General features: G+C 49.5%; 1 protein-coding gene across 1 annotated transcript in view; it reads right to left on the bottom strand.

Moving 5' to 3' along the window:
* MTARC2 (mitochondrial amidoxime reducing component 2) overlaps positions 1-8,518 on the bottom strand; it is a 37,992-nt gene extending 29,474 nt beyond the window's left edge. Inside the window, exon 1 of the mRNA XM_043923630.1 lies at positions 7,874-8,518. Within this exon, the coding sequence (XP_043779565.1) occupies positions 7,874-8,145 (272 nt within the window). The 5' untranslated portion in view covers positions 8,146-8,518. The remainder of the gene's footprint in view (positions 1-7,873) is intronic.
* Positions 8,519-12,078: the final 3,560 nt, after the last annotated feature.

Here is a 12,078-nt window from a genome sequence, read left to right as displayed (position 1 = left end):
AATGTGTGTGACTCCAGTGGATGCAAACCAGCCTCTGCTGGGTTTACCTTGCTGGGACACGTGGACCTTGATCAGGAAACCCGTAAACAGCCTTTCTTCTTCATGCACACATTAAAACTTACATAACATTATAAACCAATGCCGTGTCTGTATGTGTGTACTCAGTTACTCAGTTGTGTCCAATTCTTTGAGACCCCATGGACCATTTTTAAAAAGAAAGAAAATGTGGTATGTCTATATGGTGGAATATTATTTAGCCATAAAAAGAAGGAAATTCTGCAATTTTTGACAACATCTATGAAATTTGAGGGTATTAATAGTAAGTGAAGTAAGTCAGACAGAGAAAGATAAATACTGTATAATCTCACTTTTAAGTGAAATCTAATAAGCTGGGAATTGCTGGAAACAGAAAGTAGGGCATTTCCCTGACAGTCCAGTGGCTAAGACTCCACTTTCCCAATGTGAGGGGCCCAGGTTTGCTCACTAGAAGGGGAACCAGATCCCACATGCCGCAGCTAAGACCTGGTGCAGCCAAATAAGTAAATATTTTTAAAAGAAAGTAACGGAGAGGAGATTGGTGGCTGCCATGGGTTGGGGGTGGGGGAAATATGTGACCACCTTCAGGTGGTCAAAGGGTACAAACTTTGAGCTCTAAGGGGAAAAGATGTCTGTAATGTACATTATGACATCTACAGTTAATAATACAGTATTTACACTTGAAAATTGTTAGGAGAGAAAATCTCAAATGCTCTCACAATAACAACAGCAACAAAATGGAAATTATGTGTAGTGAAGGATATGTTCATTAGCCTAATTACGGCAATCATTTCACAATATATGTGTGTATCTAATCATCACATTGTACACCTGAAACTTACTCAATGTTATATTTCAGTTATCTCAGTAAAGCTGGAGAAAATAAATGACTTAGGCAAATCATGTGTTAGATAAGAACTCACCTTCTACACAGTCCCCACCCCCCACCTCCAGTTCTGGGCTCAGCTTTCACTCTGTGTATCACATCCAGGGAGAGAGTGGGGTGCAGAGTGAGCTGAAGAATGGAATGTTAGGCTGGTTATGCTCTTATCTATAGGAATGCATATACTGACATTTTGGGTTATACCACACATATGATGTGATTACTAAGTGTGCCGCCCCTTGGGAAAATGAGTTTCAACATCACTGTTTTAGACAGAACAAGAGCAGTGGGTGAGGAACTCTGCAGACTCGGATGAGTGAACCACCACTGAAAGCTGAGGCCTCCCACACGTGAGCAGGATAAAAAGGACAGCCCCTGCTAGAATGAGGGAGATATTTCAAAATATGCCTGGAGCCAGACGGAATGGTGAGATAACCTGGTGAGGCAGGTCTCTGCCCTCTCTGCCTCTGGCAGGGAGTCTCCTCTCTGGAACCTCCCCTTCAGACAGCCTATCCCTGTCCAAGTGCTGGAGAACCCGCCTCCAAGCTGGCAGACCCGGGCTGGATCCCGAGCCCAGCTCCCTGGCATGCATGCTGCTGCGAGGGTACCACGGTGGCAGTGGCGATGGTGACAGAGCAAAGGCATTTTGGGAATTGCTGTGGCTACTCTCCCCGGAGCTGAGGATGCTGGGCAGTACTAGGTCCCCGACCCTCTGAGGAGGCCTCCTTTTTTTTTTCCCAGGCATCTTTGGCTTTCAGGGTTCCCTAGCCCATTCACCTGCAGGGTGAGAGTGGGTTCTGTGACCCAGGGCTTTCCTGCCTACCTTGTCACAGCCCTGAGATGCTGGGAAAGATTGAGGGCAGGAGGAGAAGGGGGCGAGAGAGACTGAAGTGATTGGATGGCATCAATGACTCAATGGACATGAGTTTGAGCAAACTCCAAGGGATGGTGAAGGACAGGGAAGCCTGGTGTGCTACAGTCCATGGGGTTGCAAAGAGTCGGGCATCATCAGCAGCTGAACAACAACAAGTCCCTCAGGGCTGGGCCGTTCCTTATTTCCAGCTTCATCCTTGCACACAGAGTCCTGGGTGGCCCTGCTCTGAGGAACCCCACCAAAGCCTGCACCTGAACTTCCAACATGGCCCGTCCTGCTCTGAAACGAGCCTCTCTCTGAGAGCCCCATACGACCAGGCTTATCCAGACAGGAGTCACACACCCCCACGGACCATTATTTCTAAAAGTCAGCCCTTCCCTGGGCCAAGTCTTCTCACCTCCCATCTTTCTCTTCACTTGAAACCCTGCAGTCAAGTGTCACCCTCAGCTTATTATATAATCACCTGGGTGTTAATCCCTGGGAGGAGGCAGAAGTGGTTGCTGGAAGTTCTGTGCTAACTTGCAATGGATGGAGCAAGAGGCAACTTGCAAGCAGCCTGTCACTGGGGCAGGATGATCACAACAGAGGATGCAAAGTGCTGTCGACAACACACATCAGCTACCCCCGTTACCCTGTAGCCGAAGTGATGTTATTTTTCACCTCTGGCACACAAATGATGCCCAGGAGTGAATAATGACCTCTGCTCTGCCAGACGGGCAAGAAAGGATCTGTCTGCAGTGTGGATTTGATCATGACCCACTTCTTCTCACCTGCAACCCTGAAAGCCAGCACCTTCGTTTTACACAGAAAACACGAGTGTGTGGCATGAAGAGCATTGCAGAGCCCAGAACTAAGTCTCCAAAGGAACAGCGATGCCCTGAACGACCCACAGCAGTGTTCAGGGAGCAGAGTGCAAGACAGATGGAAAGTGTCATTTCTAAACGGACAGACTGGCCTGGGAAGCGGGAAGGACCGAGCCAGCAAAGGCAGGAAAACAGGAGCCCCACCACAAGAGGGAATAGTCCGTGCAGAAGAAATGAAGGGCTGGCTTCGTAAAGGGCTGGGGTGGATTTATCAATGGGTGAGACATACAGTCAAGGAGGACAGCCCAGAATCTGTGCCAAACAGCCAGTGTGAGCGTTTTGCTGGACAGTCTTGAAACCAGCTCAAAGCTCAGGGCGCTCAGGCCCAGTGCTCACAGATATGTTAAAGGCTTTGACTAGAACAGCTCTAGAAATTGAAGGCCCAGAGCACTTATAGAGGAAGCAGTCAGCGTCTGAGAACAGTTCCAAAGACACGGGTTCAAAGTGGAAATAAATCAAGGCGGCCTTTTCCTACCTTCGTAGACTCTTCATAGTTTCATGATGGAAATCTCAAGTTGGGAGAATAACAGTGTTATAGCAAAGTTCTTTCCAGTTTGTTTTCCAGTTTCAGTTATCTCTTCATAAATAAAATATAGATTAGACAGGGACTTGGAGATCATCAAATTCAACCTCTTTAGCCAATAAAAAACAAGCTCGGAAGAGGTTAAGTGACTTCTCTGGAGGTCTCCTGAGACTTGGTGTGATCCTTGCCCTTGTAAATCACATACTGGCTTCACAGCAAGGGCATGAATGTTGCCCTCAGAGATCTGAGTTCAAATCCCTCCAGCATACAGTGGTCTTGTTGTTGTAGGAGACAGATGGGCTCCAGGTTAAATAGTTACAACTGGCCTCCTGTTTGCATTTCACAGGGGCCCAAAGAAGTGGGCTTCAGGCTGGATACTTACAACTGTTAGCATTTTCTGAGAGAAGAGATAGATGGGCTCCTGCTCATTAAGAGGGCTGCCTACACCCTTTCTCTCCACATTGCTAATAATAAACTTTGTATCAGCATTTACAATTTCTACCTCTGTGATAAGTGTGTTTTTCACTGGGGGTAAAGATCCAGGGGAAAAATAGCTTCTAGCCTCCAGCCCTTGCTGGCCTGGTGGCTAAGATCCTTGATTCTCATCCAGGCTACACAGGTTCAATTCCTGGGCAGGGAATTAAGATCTCACTTTACTGCCGCCTCACCGAGATCACTGTGATCTCAGGTAAGATACTCATCCTTTCTGATACCATTTCTTTATTTGCAAAGTGGACACAATATCTAGCCCGCAAGATTGCTATGAGGCTTAAATTATATTATCTGTTGAAAGGTCTTAGTTCAGTGTCTGCTGAGTATGAACCACCAAATAAAAGTATTCCATTGCTTTCCCCTGCCTCACCCCAGTCTCCACACCACGCTATCCCATCTCAAGTATATATTGTTCAAAACAAGGGAACGCTGATACAGTTCCATCTATTTTCAGACGTCCACAGAGGCAGAAAAGCGAAGGAAAAATATTATCTTTCCATAGAAGCCAGTCACAGCAAAGTAGTGGCAACATGCAGTGGGAAACAATAGTTATTCCTGATGAAAAGCGGACACACAGGCAAGCACTGAATCTCTGTGAAATAGCATCAGTGCTTCATGTGAAGAAGGAAGCACAAGTGCTTTTTCTCTGGATGTGCGGCATGAGAATTTATGTCTTCACTCTGGCTCAAGTCTTCCCAGCAATCAGGAGGCTTTTCTAATCCTTCACACTTGAGGAGCTGTTTAGCTCAGATTCTTCTTAATGGTCCCAGAGAAAACCCTCTAATGATAGCATCAGAATCACCTGGGGAGACTTTCACACCTGAGAAGTGGAGTATTTCCTGCCATATCAGCAAACAAGGATGTCACGTGAGTGCTAAGTCGCTTCAATCATGTCCGGCTCTTTGCGACCCTATGGACTCTAGCAGACCAGGCTCCTCTGTCCAGGGGATTCTCCAGCCAAGAATATTGGAGTGGGTTGTCTGCCCTTTTCTAGGGGATCTTCCCAACCCAGGAATGGAACCCGTATCTCTTACATCTCCTGTATTGGCAGGTAGGTTCTTTATCAGTCAGCAGCAATTTCAGCCCTCCATTGCGAGCTGGTGAACCCTGAGGGAACTCAGGAAGAATACCTGCCACTCCCTTGGTGAGCCCTGAGAAACTCAGGCTGTGAAAATAGGATGCTGGCCCCAGACAGGTATGGTGCATATCAGAGGAATGATTTCAGTGAGCTCAGACGCTTGCATCTTCCCATTATAGAAAAGCGCTAAATTCCTTAACGTGGGATATCTAGTTTTTTTTTAATTTACAAAAAACTTTTGACAATCGGACTGACTACCTGCCCTCTGTTGCAAAACTCCTATATAACCTGGCTCCTCTCTTCTGCCTCTTCAGAGCAGTTCTCTCAGGGTCACTTGAGATGCTATCTCCTGGGTTTGAGGTCCTAAAAATTCCCGCCAAATAGAACTCAACTTAGAACTCAACTTGTAGGTTGTGACTATTTTTTAAGTCGACACACCCTACACAAGCTTGTTTCACTCCTACTCCATAGGCCTGGGATGGGAAACTCAGGATACTACAGTCTTAAAAAACTCTCCAGGGACTCCCCTGGTGGTACAGTGGATAGGAATCCACCTGCCAATGCAGGGGCCAAGGGTTCGTTCCAGCCCTGGTCCAGGAAGATTCCACAGGGTGCGGGGCAACTGAAGTCCATGTGCCACAACTGCTGAGCCTGCACACCCAGAGCCTGCGCTCCTCAAGAGAAGGCATCGCAACGAGAACCCTACGTACAGCAAGGAACAGCAGCCCCGCTCACCGTAACTAGAGAAAGCACGTGCAGGAAGGAAGACCCCAGCACAGCCAAAACTAAATAACTCTCCAGGATTAGACATCTGGGTGAAAGGGGTGGAAAATCCCCTGTGAGCTTCACACAACACTTTCCTAAAACAACCGGAAGTTTTTCCATGCCGTGGGAGCCCACATTTCTTTAAGGGAAGAGCAATCTTCAGCAAAGAGAGAATACACGCATCCCGGGAGTGAACTCAGGACAGCAGACATCCTCTGCTAGAAGGCTCCCGCAACGACCAGTCTGCAAACCTCCCTCCTCTAGACCCAGGACCACAGCTAACCCATCCCAGCCAGACAGCAAAGCGTCTTCATCCTAAGGAAGCAAAAAAGGAGGTTCCGTTCTTCCTTGATCACTCTTTCTAGGGTTTGGAATCCTCCCCTGTCTCAACTACCGATCGGCACATGCCAAGGGACTGGCCATCTCCCTCTACAAGGATTAAACCACGTGTTGCTGCAGCTGCTGACCTTCAACACCTCCTGAAAGGGGTTCAGGGTGGAGAGCGGAGAGGCGCTCTGGGAAAAACTGCGAACACAGGTCCTCAGATGGTTAGACGTTTTCAGGGGCCAATTTTGTGAGCCCAATTTTTGTATCTCCTCACATTTGGAAAAGCACTAAAATCCTTGGAGGTGATGACTGTTCCTCATGACAAGCAAAGCTTCATGAGACTAGTAGAAATCTTCTGGAAAAATATGGGCTTGATTGCATGTATTCCCTCTTCCCGAAATCACATGCGTACTGACCTTTCCCCTCTGTCTCTTTGGAACAGTTTCTCAGAGCTATCTGAGGTTCTGGCTCCTGGGCAGCAGTCCTCATTTTGCCCCAAGTAAAACTTAACACTCACGTTGTGCATTTTTTTTTTTTAAGTTGACACTTGCCAGGATGGCCTTCCCCTTATGCACCTGGCACCATTCTGTGTCCACGAGTATGTCTGTGGGCTCACCTCTAGGGGGAGAAAAATGACAGGGCACCTTTTCTGAGGCAGGAGGATGAAATTCTGATGTGTCAGGTCCTATGTAGATCAGGACTTTACCTAAAGTTCTTTGCTGAAGACCACTCTGCCTCTGGGGGAGGGGACACACTATTCTTTTAGTGGCAAGTATTACACGCACGGTCCACCTGCCATCTCCTCTCCCCCACAGAAGACTGCCCTCTGCTCATTACGTATTACAATGGGTCAGGGCCCCAACCTCCAGCATGTCTCAGGAACCTTCGCCAGGGATTGGAAATGGTGAGGGACCAGCCCTGGCAAGGCCAATGTGCTTGAACAAGCATTGGTTTCAGCATTGCTCCCATCTACCCACGAGTGCCAAGAACATTTTATTTTTCTACTATTGTGTTCATACTAAGAATCAGAAAATTTAGAACAGCAACCTTGGAGATAAGCAATCAGACCCCATGTTTTTATAGAGCCTCTCCTCCAGGGAGGGACAGAGACTTTGTAAGCAAGCAGGACCCTGTGGGACTTTCCCAGGACACTCCCTCCCCCATCTCTGCTCTAGGTCCTCTCTGAAGTACCCTGTTGCTCAATGGCTAAGTACAGACTCTTTGCAAATCCATGGACTACAGCACACCTAGATAACAGTATTTGATACATATTTCCTGGGCTGTTTTACAGATATAAAAACCCTCACCAAATGGAAGATATTAACTACTAGACGACCATGAGTACACAGCTCCAGGCCTCCTGGAGCCTGAGGAATGAAAACATTAACTCCTGTGACCCTCCCATGATACTTCACTGTAAGCCAGTCAAGAGAATTGTGCAGGATCTTATTTCTGACCCTGCGACACCCCCTCACCTGGCGTTAAAAATGCTCTGTCAGGGGACTTCCCTGGTGGTTCAGTGGCTGGGACTCTGATCCCAGTGCAGGGGCCGGGGTCTGATCACTGGTCAGGGAGCTGTATCCCACGTGGTGCAACTAGTAGTTCACCGGTCACAACCAGAGATCCCAGTGCAGACCAACAAATAAATAAAGATAAATTAAAAAAAAAAAAAAAAGCTTTGTCAAAACCTTTCCAGGAGAGGTTTGGGGGAGGCCTGTGACACCAGTCTCCTTGCATGGCCCTGCAATGAAGTTTTCTCTGCTCCAAACTCCAGCCTTTCGGGTTGTCTGGCCTCACCGAGCCCTACAGGTACAGAAACTCGCAGCTAACAGCTGCAATCCACTAGCTTTCCAAATCTGAACCAGACAAGAACTTGACCTTTCCAGATACAAGATCAGAGGCAGATGACCCAACAAGCAGCCCAGGAAAGCCACGCGGCAAACCTCTGTTCTCCTTCCCCGGGACAAGCCCCAGCTCCCCCAACCCGCCCCCTCCCCGGCAGGTCCCGCGCTGTTCCCGCGCCCGGCCCTACCTGTCCCGCAGGTGGCCGCTGCGCAGCCCCAGGGCCGTGCACTCGGCCGCGTCCACCGACACGCCCTTGCAGGACTTGACCGGGTAGATCCACAGCTCGCTCACCGTGCCCACCTGCTGCAGCCGCCGGCGCCGACCGGGCCGCGCGCGGCGCCAGGCGACGGCTCCCAGCGCCACCGCGGCCAGTCCCAGGGCGGCCACCCCCAGCCAGCGGGGCCCGGGCGGCGCGGGGAGGCCCAGGCGGGCCAGAGCCGAGGAGCCGGCGGCGCCCATGACCCAGCGATCGCGGGCGGCGGCCTGAGCGCACACGGGGCAGCGTTGGAGAGAGGAGGGCGCCGGGCGCTCAGAGCTCCGGGCGAGAGGGCGGAGCCAGGGCTAGTCCAGTCACCCGCCCTGGCACTCTCCGCGCGCCGAGGCGGCGGGACTGGCTGTGCGCAAGGAGGGGACCCCTAACTGCAGCGCCGAGGACCCGGCGGTAACCGAGGGACAGGAGACAGAGCGGGCCGGGATACTCAGACGCCCCTGGGGGAAGCAGGGATCAGGAAACCGAAGCCGGAGGCCTGGCTGCCCACTCTCTCTCTCTGACCGGTCACTGTCGCTTTATTGCTCCGTCTTCCTGGTGGCCTGCGACGCAACCCCTCACCCGCCCACATTCCACCCGCTCTCCACGGCCTCTTGGCTTCCTGCACACGGCCCACTTAACTGCGTGACTGGAGCCCAGCGAACAGGGAAAGCGGACGTCGAAGGGAGCATTTTAAATGTTTAGCAGCTCCTACTGGCAGATGGCTCTGAGAACTGCAGAACTTTAGACCCATAACCCGCTCCGTGGAAAAGTCTGTGCTGTGGGTAAACGCCACCATGGCTTCTTGCTGCATAAGGCTAAGCCCCGAGGATGACCCCAGCTTCTAGTTCAAATGCCTACTTGAGAAAACTCACTGCTGCCAGGAGGTTTCAGTGTTCTGTTCCTGCCAATATCTGAGGGCTGGCCCCTGGATCCCCACCTCCTTTCCTTGTTTACAGACTTTTGCTCTGGGCCTCCTTAATCAATAGAAACCAGTAAGAGGCAGAGGGGAGACAAGAAATTCAGGCAAGGCTATGTTGGAACTTGAACTGCAGCACCAGGAAGCAAAAACAAGAAACAGATTCCCTCCCTTTGCTCTCTGAGGGGGTGGGGAGTGGGGGACTGCTGACCCCTTATGTGGGGTGAGGGCAGGGGTGGATCCAGGGGTAGAGCTGGAAGGGTAGCTTAAGTGGGTTGCCCGCCCTTCAGTGGTCCTAGGTGCAGGGTGCATGAGCAGTGCAAAAGCAGGGTGCAAAAGTAGACCCCTGCTTTTGCTGGGTTTGGGGTCTTTTTGTATCTTCTTGTTCCTAATTTTCCCCCACTGCACATGCACACAACTATTTTTAGTCCCTTGTAGTTTCTTTGTATTTTGTTGCTGCAGGAGACCTTTGTCCAGGAGCAAGCATTGCAGCAAAGGGTCCCAGGTCACAACCTGTCTCACTTTCAGAGCCCTTACTCGAAAGGCTTCACCACTGCGAATCCTCCCTCTGTCCTTTACAGATGTGTACGAATCTCCTACAACTCAGAAGTGTCTTTCTCAAGGGCCTGAGAACCATTCCTTTGAACTGTAATCATTACCGCCTGCCCAACACCATCTCATTGCCCCCATCCTTGTCAGTTTCACCTGAGACCCATTTCCTCTTATTCACCCTTTAAAACCCAGTCACCTCTGCATTCATGGGGATGGAGTTCAGTTCTTTCCCCTCTGTTCAGTCAGTTCAGTTGCTCAGTCATGTCCAACTCTTTGCAACACCATGGACTGCAGCAAACCAGGCCTCCCTGTCCATCACCAACTCCTGGAGTTTACTCAAACTCATGTCCATTGAGTCGGTGATGCCATCCAACCATCTCATTCTCTGTTCCCCTTCTCCTCTTGTCTTCAATCTTTCCCAGCATCAGGGTCTTTTCAAATCAGTTAGTTCTTCACATCAGGTGGCCAAAGTATTGGAGTTTCAGCTTCAGCATCAGTCCTTCCAATGAATATTCAGGACTGATTTCCTTTAGGATGGACTGGTTGGATCTCCTTGCAGTCCAAGGGACTCTGAGTCTTCTCCAACACCACAGTTCAAAAGCATCAATTCTTCGGCACTCAGCTTTCTTTATAGTTCAAATCTCACATCCATACATGATTACTGGAAAAATCATAGCTTTGACTAGATGGACCTTTGTTGGCAAAGTAATGTCTCTGCTTTTTAATATGCTGTCTAGGTTGATCATAACTTTTCTTCCAAGGAGCAAGTGTCTTTTAATTTCATGGCTGCAATCACTATCTGCAGTGATTTTGAAGCCCAAAAAAGTCTGTCACTGTTTCCATTGTTTCCCCATCTATTTGCCATGAAGTGATGGGACCAGATGCCATGATCTTAGTTTTCTGAATGTTGAGTTTTAAGCCAACTTTTTCGCTCTCCTCTTTCACTTTCATCAAGAGGCTCTAGTTCTTCTTTGCTTTCTGCCATAAGGGTGGTGTCATCTGCATAACTGAGGTTCTTCATTCCAGCTTGTGCTTCATCCAGCGCAGCGTTTCTCATGATGTACTCTGCATATAATTTAAATAAGCAGGGTGACAATATACAGCCTTGACATACTCCTTTCCTGATTTGGAACCAGTCTGTTGTTCCATGTCCAGTCCTAACTGTTGCTTCCTGACCTGCATACAGATTTCTCAAGAGGCAGGTCAGGTGGTCTGGTATTCCCATCACTTGAAGAATTTTCCACAGTTTGTTGTGATCCACACAGTCAAAGGCTTTGGCATAGTCAGTAAAGCAGGAGTAGATGTTTCCCACTGGTCCCATAAAATTCCTTTTTACTGCTTTAACTGAAGTCCAGGTTTGTTACTCCTTACCAGCTCCATTCACACAAGCTCTTGGGTAAACAGTGGATTTTCTTAGAGAAGTTAAGGTTTGAGGCCATTTGTTTATTTTTCAAAGACTGTCCTTTAATCTGCTGCCAGGTTCTGAAGAGTTACCAGCAGGCCACCTCCCACCATCAGGATTGGTCATTCACAGGAGAAAAAGGCTGCCCTCCAGGCTGGGAGGAGAGCAGAGGAGGGCAGGGTGCACAGGAGCCAAGCTCCCTTCCAGGGTTCCTCCTGCAAAGTGAAAGTCAATATCTCCCTGTAAACAGACCCTGTTGGAAACTCCAGGCCAGTGCACTCTCTCTCTTCAAAGAGCACATATTCTCATCATGCTCAGAGACCAAGACTTGGATTTCTTTTTCTAGTGCGGTGTTGTGAATGAGGTGTGTGTTTCAGCTTGCACCTGATCCCCTTCGCCTCTCCAGATACCAGACCCCCGAGTCTACCATCAGCACGAGGTCCTTATGAACCCATCCCCCACACTGCCCTGAGCTCCCAGACATGAGAAACTGTCTTGTTGATTGAGCATCTGTTCCTTTCCACACACACTTATTGCTCATTCCCCCTAGATTGGCCCTGGGGATTTAATATTTAGAAGAAGCTGCCCCACCATCCAGGAGCTTACAGAGCCCCTGGAAGACAGACTGGGAGGATAATGTCAGAGGGTAGGCAAGGTCAGGGTGCAATGCAAGTGAGCAGGAGAAGCAAGGAAATCTCAGGGCAAGTTGTGTCTTCAGAGGAAGGAGCTTTTGAGCTGTGACTTGAACAAAAAGGAGGGCTTTGGAGAGCGACCTGAGAGGGGATTCTGAGCCAAAGGAGCAAACTGAGAAAGGAGCAACGTGGAGAAACTGAAGGAACAAGAGCCTATGGCGTGTTTGAACAGCCACTAGAAACCCTACCTGTGTCTGCAGCCAGGGAGTTGAGGTAGGACAGGTGGGCGGGGCCAGGCCACAATACACTTGTCTCATCTTTTTTTTTTTTTTTTTTTTTTACTTGTCTCATCTTAACGTGGAGACCCCTCAGGATTCAGAACAGCAGTGAGGCGCCATGAGGCTCCAGTGTTTGAAGGTCACTCTGGCTTCTCTGGGAAGGAAAAGTGCCAAAGGTGGTTAAATGAGAGGCGCCCTAGTTCAGGCTGAAATAATCCCAAATCAGGGAAAAACAATGGAGGTGGAGATGGGGGGTAGGGGGCTCCTTGGCGGTCCTGTGGCTTAGGGTTTTGTGCTTCTCCTGACGGGAGCCTGGATTCCACCCCCTCGTCAGGGAACTAAGATCCCACAAGCCTCACTGT

The sequence above is a fragment of the Cervus elaphus genome, chromosome 14 (assembly GCF_910594005.1).
Source record: "Cervus elaphus chromosome 14, mCerEla1.1, whole genome shotgun sequence".
Classification (NCBI taxonomy): domain Eukaryota; kingdom Metazoa; phylum Chordata; class Mammalia; order Artiodactyla; family Cervidae; genus Cervus; species Cervus elaphus.
Note: the sequence above shows the minus strand (reverse complement) of the source record. Positions and strands in the feature narration are given on the sequence as shown.